The sequence below is a fragment of the Acyrthosiphon pisum genome, chromosome A3 (genome assembly GCF_005508785.2).
Source record: "Acyrthosiphon pisum isolate AL4f chromosome A3, pea_aphid_22Mar2018_4r6ur, whole genome shotgun sequence".
Classification (NCBI taxonomy): domain Eukaryota; kingdom Metazoa; phylum Arthropoda; class Insecta; order Hemiptera; family Aphididae; genus Acyrthosiphon; species Acyrthosiphon pisum.
The window spans coordinates 852,015-867,661 of NC_042496.1; the positions used below are offsets into that span (position 1 = coordinate 852,015).

At 28.4% G+C, this 15,647-nt stretch overlaps 1 protein-coding gene across 11 annotated transcripts in view; it reads right to left on the reverse strand.

Moving 5' to 3' along the window:
• LOC100167590 (aryl hydrocarbon receptor protein 1) overlaps positions 1–15,647 on the reverse strand; it is a 58,241-nt gene that overhangs the window by 28,783 nt on the left and 13,811 nt on the right. For all 11 annotated transcript variants that reach the window (XM_016808842.2, XM_016808843.2, XM_008190388.3 and 8 more), the window contains exon 3: positions 8,753–8,946. In XM_016808842.2, the coding sequence (XP_016664331.1) occupies positions 8,753–8,946 (194 nt within the window). The remainder of the gene's footprint in view (positions 1–8,752; positions 8,947–15,647) is intronic.

Genomic DNA, 15,647 nt, shown 5'->3' on the forward strand with positions numbered 1-15,647 from the left:
TACGTATTATTATTATATTATTATGCAACGTATGTATATATATAAATACGCGGTACAAAAAAAGCCCGTTAGTTCGTTTAAAAAGAAAACAAATTATACCAGAGACAATAATCAAGTGCAAGTGTTTTATTTATTTTCTGCAAAGAGTTAAAGAAACACAGATTTTTTTTATGTTGGATGAGCGTAAAAAGGTGTTTGTATTGTTTATATTATATTCTATTATTTCACGCAGATGACCCACGACGTGATGATTTCGGAGGGGAAGGACACGTAACTTTGTATCTGCACGCTAAATTCACACCATAGTATTATACTTATACTATATACATTGCGCATACACACACACACAATATATATATATATATATATTTATATATACTATATATACTATTGTATAATATCCTTTCCGCGTGTAAGAAGAGGCCTTCGTGACTAGACGATTTCAATGACCAATAATAACTCTCGCGGTCGTCACGAAAATCTTAAGTATTTTATAAATTGAGTCATTTTACTATTTGATATTTCGCAAATATTTGGTATATACTATATACGATACGATATCTAGTACAAGAGATTAAGGTTGTTTTATTTGCGTCAATTAAAATCTAATCAATATAATATATTTCTAAGGTGTTAGATATTAAATTCGACCATAAATAATTAATATATTGACTACACGCTAATAACAAGCGATAAATTATCGAATAATATGCTCTATTTGATAGTAGTAGTATAATGATTATAATTAAATAAATCAATAGGTAAATATAATATATATATGCATATCGATAAATTGTGTATACAAGTATAGGTATGTCGTATGTAACGAGTAATGATTAGGTATAATTAACATTGTATTAGCTTTTATTTTATATTCGATACCTGTTTGAATTGATAGTTAAGTTTTCTGTATTAGGTACAATACAAATTACTCTAAAAAACAAGTTAATTTAGTATACATAGGTACGACTAATTATTATTATTTAATCAAATATTGTATTTTATTTAAACGGGCTGGACCTTTTTAACACAAGAATAAACCTACAATTTGCTAACCTACATTAACAATATATAGTGCTTAAATTATAACTGATTAAATAAACTTTAGTGAAAAATAAATATTGAAACTTAATAGATATTAAATTAACTATAAATTTAAGTATAATAAAAAAAATATACGTTTAAAAATTTGGGCCAACATTTGCGTTTGTAACCAGCCTTCTAAGCGGCTCATTCGCTAAATTAGTGGTGGTAATATTAGGTACAGGGAATAAAAATAATATGACATGATATAAATTGGTACCTACGTACAAAGTTGATTTTAGTGGAAAACGCTTAAAAAAAATGTTTAACTAAAATATCGAAAAGTATGGTTTACCTACTGAGAATAATTAAAAGGAATAAGTACAATATTATAATAAAAACGAGTAACTAAATAAATAAGATATAAACGCAATGCATTCTATTTTATTGAGAAATAGGTAATGATTTATATTTGATATTAAATATTAAAAATGTGCAAAAAACAAAATATGTAGTTTAGTTCTTAATTTTTAAGGAAATAAAACTATAGCCAACATCGAGAAATCAATTATGATTTATACATGCACATTTTATAATAATTCACCAATATACTGTATGCTTCACCGTTGATGTCTAGATGTTTTCATATATGTGTCTGGTCAATAGTCATTTTATATGTTATTTATGGTAATGACCTTTCATCGCAACCGGTTTTTTTTTGAATAGTTCATTACAATTTATTCATATTTTTTTGCTACAGAAATAGTCCTTATTCACAATTATAGATCTTCTTTGTTATCCAATAAAACATTTATTTTAATCATATTTTATAGGTACCTATAATAGTTTATCCATTTCACAATTTAACCACCATCATATACAAATATATAGACATTGGGCACACTAAATCGACAGTGTATTCCTGTATTTATCTTTGCATAGTATGATACAGTTTAGTATACAGATAAGCGGTTTTCAAACATCATTGATGGTCAGGATTAATGTATAAAAACGAGCCAAGACAGTTGTTATGCCATTTTTTATTGCTCACATAAAAATGTACGTGAACGATAATAATTAGTATTTTCATTGCTCTCCCTTATTTACGACATTCAAATTCTATTGACTTATATTACGAACTACTAGACTCCACGTTTTGTATCTCTTTGATGTCCGCCGTCGGTTAATCGTTTTCAATTTATATGAGACCTATTTAAGTCATAATACTCATCAAATGATGTACAATGTTACATTGCGTAATTAATTATTTAAAAGTTAATTGCTATAATATACTATTATATGTCTATATAAAAACAAAATGGTACACATTTGATAAGAAAATAATTCTGCATGAATTAGATATGTCAATTTCTTAATTGTTAATGTTTAAAGCGTTGTTATATATTTTTATTTAATTAACTTTTTTTATACAATATTGTAAGCAATCAAGATACAAAAACAAATTATCTATGTATAAATAAACGAAATACCAAACAATATTTTATTATTTCAAATAAATATTTTAATTTACATTTAAACGAATAATGATACAAATTATTTTTAAATTATGGAAAATCAAGTAGGTAGCTTCATTGGGAACCTCCTACATCGTGCCATTTTTCATGTTATGTAATCTTCTTCATCATTATTACTTGTTGTGCTTAATTGTATAGTTGTATATTTTCTTATTAAATAAAAAAAAAATTATGGAAAAGACATTAAAATAATCATTTATTGAAATAAATAATACTATTGTACCTAATTGTTTTAATTTATTTTATTACTTACAAATTATTTTTAGATACATAGGTCACTTTAATAGTATATTATGTTCTTTTAAATAATTTCTACTATGGCTTATAGTTATAAGTATATAAATAAATATTTTATAAAAATAATTTCAGATTTTCATATGAATTTTACAAAGAAAATAATTCATTATTATTAATAAATAGATAAAACAGTTATGTTAAGATTTAAGATTTAAATTGAAATTCAATTTTTGCGATACGAAATTTCAAACTCATAAAAAAAAAAATGAAAAGAATTAGGTATAAAGTGTCTATTTCTGTATTGATGAAAATGCATCTTTCTTGGATTCTTCCTTCTCCCTTTATAATAAATGTAGGTATATTAACATAATAATATCGACCACCTTCAATGACCGTTAATGGTTTTCGACTAACTCGAAGACAGGCAATTAAAACAGAAACGTGTTTTAAATATAATTTATTTCCCTTGCGAATACAATGAAATTTAATCCTAAAATAAAAAAAATATACTAGCTCCTTTATTTGTATTTTTAAGACTGTTCATCAAGATAACACATTGATGAATTATAAAGCGCATTTTCTATAATGCATACTGCGGATATCATTCGTTAGAGTACCATCTACTTTCGTGTATTTTTATATAATATTATTACATATAGATACGTGTGAAAATATCCGATTAAACAGTAAAAAAAAAAATTAATAATAAATTCGTAAGAAATAAAAATTTTTTATTATTTGCTTTGTATCGCAATTGAACATTGTATGAAAATTCATTGGCATTTTAATTTATAGCTAACTGAGTGAATTTTGTTATTATCACCAAGATCGTTTTATACAAGATTAATTGTTTTGCGTAAAACTTGTTAATAACATCCAATTCTCTTTGTTTTTTTAAACTTTGTGCACGTATATACAGTAGGTATATTATGCATAATATAAACGTATATAATAATAATATATGCTATCGAGGTCTACTGAATTTTATCGCCTTGCACTGATCCCCTGGACGCGCATTGGGAACAACATATTTTTAACCAATAAACGAATAATAATTATTTAAACGCTATCCGGTAACCGGTAATGTCATTGTGTGTGTTGTGTTTTTTTTTAACACTATAGGTTCGTAAACAACAGTTCCAGAGCATTATCGGTTCAGACTATCGGATTGCAAAGACGTTTTCTCTCTCTCTCCTATTTTATATATTGGCTCCCGACGTTTCAAGTGTAGGACACATATATGAACATAATACTACCTATATATATTATACGCATATTATATACACAGTGCTGCAATGAAACGGCGTGTATGCTTTCTTTCCTTCGTCCTCTCCCCACACCACAACCACCCGTTCACCGTTCACCGTTGGCGAGATGAACTCAGCAGATACAGTAATTACCGGGCAACACCTTTGCAGCAAGTGTTAGCCGTAATTGATTTAAGGCGTGTTTATCACACGCTGGCTATACGGCAAAAACTGGCTTCGTGGCTTCGGGGGTATCGGTATCCGACATCTGGGGCTGTTCTCGGTTCGTTTAAAAAAAAAAAATACAAATAATAATACAAACAAAACGAATGCAAGTCGGAAAGGAGACAGAGATAGGGTGAGAGAGACAGAGACAGAAATTGAGAAATAGAGAGAGAGAGAGAAGTGTATGCCACTCACACGCATATATTATGAATATCATATATATATATTCGTATATATATAAATGAGAATAAATAAGTAAAAAACAATATCTTCAATCGGCGCGCACACGGTAGCGAACAAGGGACCCTCTCAACGGTAATAAATTGTCCGGTATATTTATAGTTGTTTAACGTTCGCCCCGTTATCGGATTTAATTTTGCATCTGCAATTCGCGCCCTGTTTTCCACTCGTACACACACTTACATACATATATATATATACGGTTCTGTAATCTAAATCTTCCCACGCATAATAAAACATCGCGACACGCTTTTCCACCATCCCCCTACCCACCTCGCGTTTCATTACATATAGGTACAACGACGTGTGTCGTGTGTGTATATATATATATTATATATGTATATTATAGTGTCATATATTGTACGTATTATAAGTTACGCCTGCGTGTTATGAGGCTGCTGCTGTTTCCGCAGCGTATTATAGACGTGATTTCCCGTGACTCGATATTATTTATGTTCACTCTATAGTCTAAACGAGTGTGTATATATATTATTATAATAATAAAAGACACATGCACAATGAGCACGATTAACAAACGAACAATTTTTGGTTGTTTTACCGGCTAATAGCGTACACATAGGCACAGACGAAAAAAAAAATTCCCAATAAAATATTACGACCCGACACCCGACATAGACGGAATGTACCTAATATATATATAGATTATTTTGACAAATTCAGAACGTAAGGTAAATAATATTCGGTAATGGGTAACATGAAATATAAATTAATATTTTGTCTTGACGGTATCTCTCAAGATAGACATTATACAATATCATAGTCCTATATAATTAACCAATTAATTATATGAATTTTATTTTAACGCTAAAAATGTAAAATATAATGTTTATTATCTGCTATTGTTTATGTATAGACATCCTAATCGCATAATAAATATTATGTTATATAATTTATCATCATAATTATTATGATTATGATATGAATAATAAATCATGTACAATAGGTTATGTAAGTTTAAAAAGATATAGATTCGAATTATAAACATATTTTATTTTAAGTAGATACTATACACACGAATTTATTTGATTTTTATTGTGTTTCATTTAAGTAGGTAAGTATATTGTTTTGTTCTTAAATCATAACTCTTATGACTTGCTTATTGCAATTGGTAATATACGTATCGTCGTATCACACTAAATTTTATAGTAGTATAATTATAATCAATTACTTACTTAACCTGTTTGTTTTTATATTCGAATTATATAAAAATGTTAATTAACATTTTATAAAAGTAGTGAATAATTATTTTTATACCCAGGTAACGGAAAATAAAATTGTTTTCAAATTATTTTATGCATATGATGAATTAATTGTAATTTACTTACACGTATAATATGAATATTCATGAACCGTAATGACCTTTTTTATATTTAGAAATTATAATATACATACTATAATATAATTACATAATATCAAAACCACAATAAAATTAGAGCATGCGTCTCAGTATTTACTCCATCGAACCATTAAGGGTGTTGGGTAGGGAATATTTATTCGGCTCTTGGTTTTGTTACGCTTAGTTTGTAGGTGGGTATTCCGTTTCAATCTAAACTATATTATGTTTATGACGTATATTTACATATTATTTAATAGGTAACCGCCTGATTTTGAAAAAAACATTGCAACAGTACTCAATACTATGAATACGTATAATTAACACCTATATTATGTGCTATGACTATATAATATATATAGTTAATAATCATATATTATGTACATAATATATAAATTTAAATTTAACAATGAGTAAGCTCGCCACACCACACACATCTAAGACTCTAAAAGTATACAGTACCTAAATGTGTAATAATTGTATGATATAGATATATGCACAGAAAAGGAAATATTCAAACATCGTATAATAATAGCTTTACTTGATTGTTTAATTACTCCGTATACACGAGAGAATAATATTTAAATTTTTCCTTCATAAAATAATCATTTGAGTAAACATATCGTAACAGACGGGTTTACATGAAAATATTATAATCTCATTAAATAATAATAACCGTACCTACTCGTGTTATATAATAGTATAATACGTGCAATTGAAGACAACTGCCACCCCCTCCCCCTTCAAATACTATTCGGTACCTACTCAAAGTTACTATAATGAGTTTGCATAGGTATCAATGGTATCATATATTTATGCAGGTATATAATCGCGATTCGCGTAAAGTAGGTATCATCCTATCGACTATCTATACGGTTGCACTCGGACTGAATGCTGTACTACTGGTCCGATCAGGCACGATTACATTACTACCTTATTGGGAGGAGGGAGAGTCAAACCTTTTTTTATTCGTTGTCCACGTAAGATTAATTTTAAAACATTTTTGGTTACGAACTCCCCTCCCCCCGAATAATTTTTTTTTAAACATATTATAGCTGTATTTTGTTGTGAAAACTAAAAATTAATAAAATCTTATTCCTTGGTTTATAATAAATAGATACTAATGCATCAGTATGTAACATATACCTACCTAATATAATGATAATTCTGCAGTACCTATAATAATATATATCATGTATTTAATATTTATGTAATTATTATGTGCATGTGTTATCGAATAAATAATAATAAAAATAAAACTATTTAATAAGATTTGTTCGATATGCGCTGTTTCCTGTTTAATAGTATTCCACTCGAAGTAAAAGGGAAGAATTCTTAATATATTTTCTATAGAAAACGCAGCATCACATCAATAACTTGCGGGGCTTTCAACGCTCCCACAGTAAAGTTTATCCCATATACGCATCACCGCGATATACACTTATAAGTTAAGAGTAGTAGAGCTAGGATTCTGATGCAATGTTATATTTTATCTGGTGTTTTAAAAAGTATCTGTAAAAAGAAAAAATTGTTTTGTAGGATCTTATTGATTATTTGAATTACATTTTTATTTTGCATTTTTTGATAAATTAAAATTTTTCAAGTTTCTGGAACATTATTTACAATTCATTTTCGAAGCGAATGTAAATTCAAAATTGTAGGCATTGTAGGACAAAATTATTGTTGTAATAAAAACCTGCAGCAATTTAGTAGAGGTACAATAGGTACATACTACATACTACATACTATATATAGTTACTAATTACTATAGATGGTGTTGAACGTGTTGTAGGTAGATAATATGCAATAATCGTCGACCACTGTTTTCATATCTATATTTGTATACAATTAATCAAAGAGGCTATAACAATACCTCTATTATAAGTGTCTTTTTCAAAAAATTCACAATTTAACAACACATTTCCATAATACTACATTTTTATAGAGCATATTTCAAGAGTTTCAAGTTATCTCAGGACTCAGAACAATTTTTGCGATGTTTTCGTGGATTAAAATTCCAGGCCTATATCTATTAAAATACATACATATATGACATCGCACGCGCATAATATGTCGGTATGTTACAATGTATTATGACATGTACAATCGATCATGTATCACTATTATAGGCCATAGGCGTACGCCTGATATAATGTTATATAATAATAAAATAATATCAACAAGGTGGATTCACATTCGGTGAAATATTATATTATGCTCTACACGAATGTCTCGTCAAACCAGGCGCAGTATCTGATTTTGTTGCGGTTGTTTTTCGATTTTTTTTCCCCACTCACGACAACAAATCGTTCCTCATCGACCCGAAACCGCAAGAGACTATAATGTTATTATATTCGCGTCATCCCACAACACCTTTTACGGTGACTTTTTCAATCGAAAATTCGTGCATCACAGGTAATACATTATATATCTCGATCCTATAATAAATCAAGTATAATATATGTTATACTATATTATAGTACACAAATGGACGGATTCTGCCGTTGACCATGGTCAAGGTCGCGTGTCCTAACTATTTTTAAAATGCCAATGTCGCGTGTGAAGTGTTTCGGTCACGTCACGCGCGTCTGCGGCATCCGTCAGACACGCAGCCGAACAGCCGCCGCCACCTGCACCGACTCGACTGCCGCGGTATTCTATACTATATATTACTCTATAGTCTATATTATATATATATTATTATATACCTGCTACGCACAGCATAATATATAGACACGATAGCGTCCGGCCACGTGCGATTTTAAAGCGTGTATTAAATAACAGTACATTTTGGTATGACATTGTTATATACATACGCGTTATAATATCATTCCTATCGCTTATCTGACCCATGTGCAACCCATCTTATATGTTAAATACGTGACAATTACCTTGGAAATAGCTTTTGGTACGCAGGTAGCTGACGGACAACCGGAGTATGGACAGCCGGTCCAACTTGGATAGTATATTGTGTTCAAACGGCAACAGGTTGGCCAGCGTGTCCAGCTCGGCGTTCAACCGTTCGCGGTGCCGCTTGCTTGGGTTACTCTTTCCCACGCCACCGTCTTTGGGCGTCGCCTTCACACTAGAAAAAAAAATGATTTAAACACACCGGCTTTGGTCACTTCAGGTAAACCTATATAATGTATTAGTGTACTCATTTAACTATAACAGTAGTGTAATAATATAATATAATATAATTGGAAGGTATACATGGTCTTCTCGTTATTTATTTTCAACGAGTTTTCAAAATTCTCGAAAAAATATGTAATGAATCTCAATATTATAGGTACCTACCTAAACAATATAATAATATGTATAATATATATTTGTATGTATACGCAAAATGACTTTTGAGTTCATAATATATAATATACATTATACATAGTATACCAACATATTTTGTGCGTCACTTTTATAATTTCTTGTTTCATTTCACCTTAAATATATTGCGTATTACAGTTGACTAATACTTTTACAAGCGTATCTATATTGCAAATTACGTCTACCATCTAACCTAGTTAACACTGGTAATAAACATGCAAATAATTATTTATCTACTTAAAATATTTTCTAATTATCATTATTATTGGTGTGATTACAATTCAGTAAGTATTTATTTTATATATTAGATAGGTAGCTGCAAGTTGAAAGTGGAAATACCTATATAGATATCATTAAAATATAATGATACATTTTAAGTTAGAAATTAATCAAGTATTGAATATTAATGTATTTATTTATGTGTTACTTGTATATTATAGGTACACATTAAACAAATAATAGATTTAAATCATAGATCACGTATGTTGTAAGGTTTAAATATAATATATCTTCATATAAAAGTGACTATTAAAAATAAAAATATTTCAAAATATATTTTGAAATGGCCGCCTATAGATATATTAATGTATAGTTTTTTAACTGTTGTATCGAAGTACTTACATTTACTAAATTATAGGCTATAAAATTATGTAACCGATCTCAATTCTCCAACAACGCAATTAATGTTAGATGTTAGGTAATAATATTTAGCATAGGTAATAACATAGATAATAACTAATAAGTAATATAACATAGGTACAGTTATATAAAATATTATACAGCTGTTGTACTAGAGTAAAAATTAATATTTTGGTAAATCAAACTAAAAAACGTTAATTTAACACAAATCGTACCTATATTTGAATAAAATATAAATAGTAAATACTGAGAAATCCTCTTTGATTAAAGATTTAAGAATATTATTATTTGATTCCATGGGACTGCAGTTTATTCTTCAACTCTCATATATTAATATATTGTATTATTATTTTAGTTATAAAAATAAAGCCTTTACTGCTTTGGATGTATAAAATGAAACTGCCACGATTTCCATGGTCCATTCATCTTTAAATGTATTTATATCTCACTCGTCTGATCTTCACTTAAATATTCTCCTTTAATTTAGAATAAATAACGGCAATAGACATAGTGATCAACTCAAAAAAGTTCAGAAGCAACTTCTTCGTCTGGCCCGTACTTTTTTATCTGGCCCGCGCTACATCTTCAAATTACCTTATTTTCGTGTTTTGTAGTAATTATTTTAAAAATGTCCGCTAAAAAAGCGTAAAAATAAATGTTCGTAAATTTGAAGGACTTTTTTTTTTTGCTTTCTCCTATGCACTGCGGCCCGCTAGATTGTAAAGTACTTAAAAGTGGCCTGCTAGTTACTTTGAGTTGCCCATCGCTAGTTTATATTATACTATACGCGTAGAATATATCAAGAACCCACCAAACAGGTTACATATTTTAAGAATTTTAAACTTAGAATATTTAAAGTTACCCAGAGAACTTACATATAAGTTACAAAACATTTTTTTTCTTTTTCTCTTTTAATTTCGTCGAGTTACTTAATTCTATTGAACTTAGTTTATATTATGATATATTAATATCATTAATTATAAATAGTATTTATAATCAATGATAATATTAATATAATTTATTTATTTGTATTCTTGTATTATATTTTGTTGTATTATTATTATTAATATAACTTCATTGTAAATTAGACATTGGTCCTTATGAGTAAAAATAAATAAATTCAGTAGTTAAATAAAATACAAAAATAATATTATCTTTAAGTGAACACACAAATGTACAATTTATGATTGTTTTTAATTTTGTACTCAGTTATATAATCGATAAAACATTCAATTATTTTCTGTACAAAGAATTAAAATGTATAAATATTATGATAGTTGACTAGTTGAGTGGTGAGAATATAATTACAGAATAAAGTTATAATTTTATTTTTAACTGAAATCAAATAAATATTATATTTTATTTACTTATTTACTTATTTAAAAATCAAAAAAATTGTTATCCTTAGAATCTCCTGATTGTACAATACTACAATTTGTATTATTGTGAAAATTATGTTCTCCGAAGGTAATTGTTTATATTTTACCGCAATTATTATGTTTTTTTTACCCATAGACATCATAAATCTGCTACTCTCTTATATTGGCCGCCGGCGGTTGATTATAATCATTTTGACTTAATTGACCGCACAACGTCGTTATGGAAAGACCATTCATAATTTCTCTCTGGGCAAAGATCCACGCGCTTTAGTATATGTACATTGTACATCTATATACTATAGTTATAATTTATAAGGTAGCCCGTAGTCGGAAACTATAAACATAGTGATATTAGATTGGATTTACTATTTTTCTAATTTAAAAAAAAAATCATATTTTACCGAAATAAATAGTTTAGATTACTATCAATAGCTCCCGCTGTTACTTTTTACTTGTAAGAAACATATAGGTAATAAATACTACTTCATGTCATTATAAGCGCGTGGACTGACGAAGACCCTCACTGACTTAACACCTGGATAATATTTTTTTTATCTTCGTATATTTTATACTTAAAAACCCTTTATTTTATATTTGAAAAAGTCTAATGTTTTCAGCTATAATTCTTGTATAGCGATACGTAATACATGTTAATGTAAATATTATTGTAATGCATAGATATAGATGTACCATATGAAGTCAATAATGATGTACAAATAACTGTTTTTACACTCACTAAGTAATAATTATTCAAATATAAACTTTAAACAACTCTATAGAATTTAATCATAAAAAAGTGACGATGAATAAATATATAAGAGCAAAATAAAAAATTACCTATGTGTAACCTATATCAACAAAAATCATAAAACAATTTAGTAATTCGTCTATAATAAGTTGTATATAGGTACGAATTCAAATTTGGTATTTAATTTTAAATTAAAAACTAGCTCTATCGTTCTGAAAGACAAAATAATTACAGTAGGTATACTTTTTTTATTGACATTGTTAAGGTTGATTAGTATCAAGGTTATAGATTTAAAAATAACAAATATTATAGAAGTCAAATTAAAAGCACACTTTTTAATATCATATTAATATAAAGTGAAATCAGAAATTCTATTAAAAACAATATAGTTTGGTCAAACTTCAAAGCAGTAGGTATGTAATAAACCTAATGATAATAATGCCTAAAAGCAGGATACCGCCACCCCTTGAAAAAACAGAAAAATGTGCAATTACGTCTTATGAGTTTATGACCCTAATGTGTTTGTAACTGTCGCCAGGATCATAGTATTATGCAGTTATGAATCGTGTGTGTAGCATATTAGTATGTAATATGTATATACTATTTTACGTCTATATATATTTATTATTCTATTATGTAGGTACAAACAAAATACGTCTTCCATTATCCATTATTTTGCAGTCAAATAGCCATAAAATACGGCACGTGTCATCGACTTAACCCTTTATATAGTATCTACCATTTTATTGGCATTTTAAATCGAATAGGGCTAACTGACAGCCAACTGACAGGAATAGTTTTTAAACCAATTTAGAAACATTAATCATCATTCATCCTACTAGGTACAAAATTAAATAACATTATTTACTTACTTAATATTATCAATGACTCAGTATAAAGATTAAACGAGAAAACTGTAAGATATACCATATATTATTGAAATGTTGATTTTAATAATAGGTACATGTTTACTGTCGACTTTTTCGTGTTTTATTAATTTGCTATAATTGTATATACTTATAGTATACGTTTCTAAATTAATAATTTAAAACAAACAATATATACGTATAATAATATAAATTCTAATAGGTGTACCAATAGGTACTATATTATATAGTATTTAATTATTATTTTTATATGATTTAAATGAAATCCATCAAAAATATAGACCATTTTACAAGTTGATTTTAAATAATTACACTGATAGTTTAATCAATGTGCAATGGTATTAATTTTAAATAGAACAGTATTTATTTTTTAAAATTTTTTTTTTTTATTGAGGTTAAGGCTTTGACAACTGAGGTCATTAGCCTGGGGTACTATGGGAGAGGGTACTTTAGGTTTTTAACTCGTGTACCTATGTGTGGCAAGGATATACCACTAAAAATCCCGGATGGTCACCAATCTGGGAGCTAGTGACACCGGCTCACGCGTACACTCAGAACAGTTTTGTACCACACACTGCGCCACACCGAGCCACAGTATTTATTTTGTTCAGTTTATAAATGGAAATTTAATCAGGTAATAAAAAAATAATTGTATTTTGAAAATTCATGAATTATTTCACATTTCAGTATTGTATGAATGCATGATGCATTTGAAATAATTTCGCGTTTTATTTCGCTAATTATTAGCGTTTAGGACGTAGGTAATAGTTTACATGAAAATACATATTTTATAATAAATATGACATAACAAACAAGTAGATAAAATTTGCATGATTCATTTAATTTCTCAATGACTATGAATTGTCAACTTGTATTCTTTAAGTTTGAAATATTAAATATACCTGGGTATAGTGTTTTATAATTTATAGCATTTATTGTTAAAAATACCTATAATATTGTTATAATTTTTACATATTACCTATTGTAGCTCAACAGTATATGGGCCTAATGGGTACTAGAATAACACCATTGATCCTCAGAGTCGCTGTTTCTCTCGTCTCTGAAAATACAGCTTAAAGAGGGAAGCCAATCAAAAACTAATATGCTAATAATACATAATATACTATAGCGTGAACCTCCAGCCATCAATAATACTTTTACTATAAGTATATATTACTAACCCATCGAACTCATTCTACTGTTTATGTCATACAAGCACCAAACAACTATAGAATTAGTCTAAGTACTAACCAATTGGATTCAATATTGTACACAATGTACAATCTATTTAATCTCAACTTAAAACATACTACCGATGCCTTTATACCCCTGTAATATATAATATACCTATCTAATATCTTACTATCTACCCAGAAAAGTATATAAAGCTTGTATGAAATAATAAATTGGTACCTATCAGTATAGAAAAGCCGTGGTTTATTACAATAACTATATTTAAGATGTTTAATTGTTGATATTGTGTTAAACTGTTAAATATTATAACAACAGTCAACAGTATGATCTTTTTTTAATTAAATAATATTATCAAGACGACGGTATCTTAAAAATTGACTCAACAGTATTGAAATGAAAAATAAAATAAAATTAATATATCGCACGATAAATAATATATAGAAGAAAAGACAAAAACATACTATATAAACTGAGCATCACGGGACACACCAAATCACCTACACATATGGTTTACCAATGACAAAAATGATCCACCAATTTTTGAAACCATTCGATTAAGTATCCCTTATAACGACCAACACGCACTGAAAAAACATCGCAAATATCCATTCGCAGAAGAATTCAATAAAATGTAAAATACTAAACTATTTGGGTTTCGCTGAGATCAAGTCAAAAAAATAATCATAAATATTAATCTAAAAAAAAAACTAAATTATTTAACGTAGTATGAAAAAACTGCTGAAGGGTTTGCATGTTTTAAATGAAATAATCGCAAGCCGATGAACCTGACATTTGAGATGTATGATATAATTTACTATCTTTCGCTGTTCTTTAATGCCGCGAAAAATAACTGCCCAGTCAACAACAAAAAAAAACAAAAAAATAGATAAATCTATTGTTATTATTAGGGAAAAGTACAGTTTAATATCTATATAGGTAGGTACATAATATGTCCGACGTAAATAACTTAGAATTAAGTCATTAGGGGCTGGAACCATCTGGTTCATCCGCTTTTTAGAATACATCATTTTTAATTTACTCGTTTTGGAAAACTACTAATCAATGATTCATGGTAAATGGTACAAACAAAAAACGATAGTACCTATATAATATTAAAATTCGCGAATATAAAAATGCTGACGTACATATACATCACTATATCAGTGTTGGACGATAATTTGCGTAATGAATTTCCATGTGCCAATGTAAAAAATACGGTTTCACCTGTCAAGTAATTTACAAACACACACACACACACACACACATATATATTATAATATATACACACCATGGCACATGAATCGAACGAACACTACTCGATGTATTCTTTTTTTATTTCGTGTATACTCTCACTATTATTATTAGGTACCTATGTTTTTTTTACCTAGAACGCGGAAAACGTCGGCGAATCGGAGAAAGGCCGCGTTCAACCCGGACAACCGTATAATTTAAATGTATTTTAGACGTCTTCTGACCCCAGCAATTACCTCAAATTATCCCTGTTGTACACAACGCACTCACAACGGGTTTGTTCTCGATTTTTTTTTTTCTAGTACTTATATAGTTTGTTATTAAAAATCACTTTTGACGTTTCTATACCGGCCTGTGTCTGTTG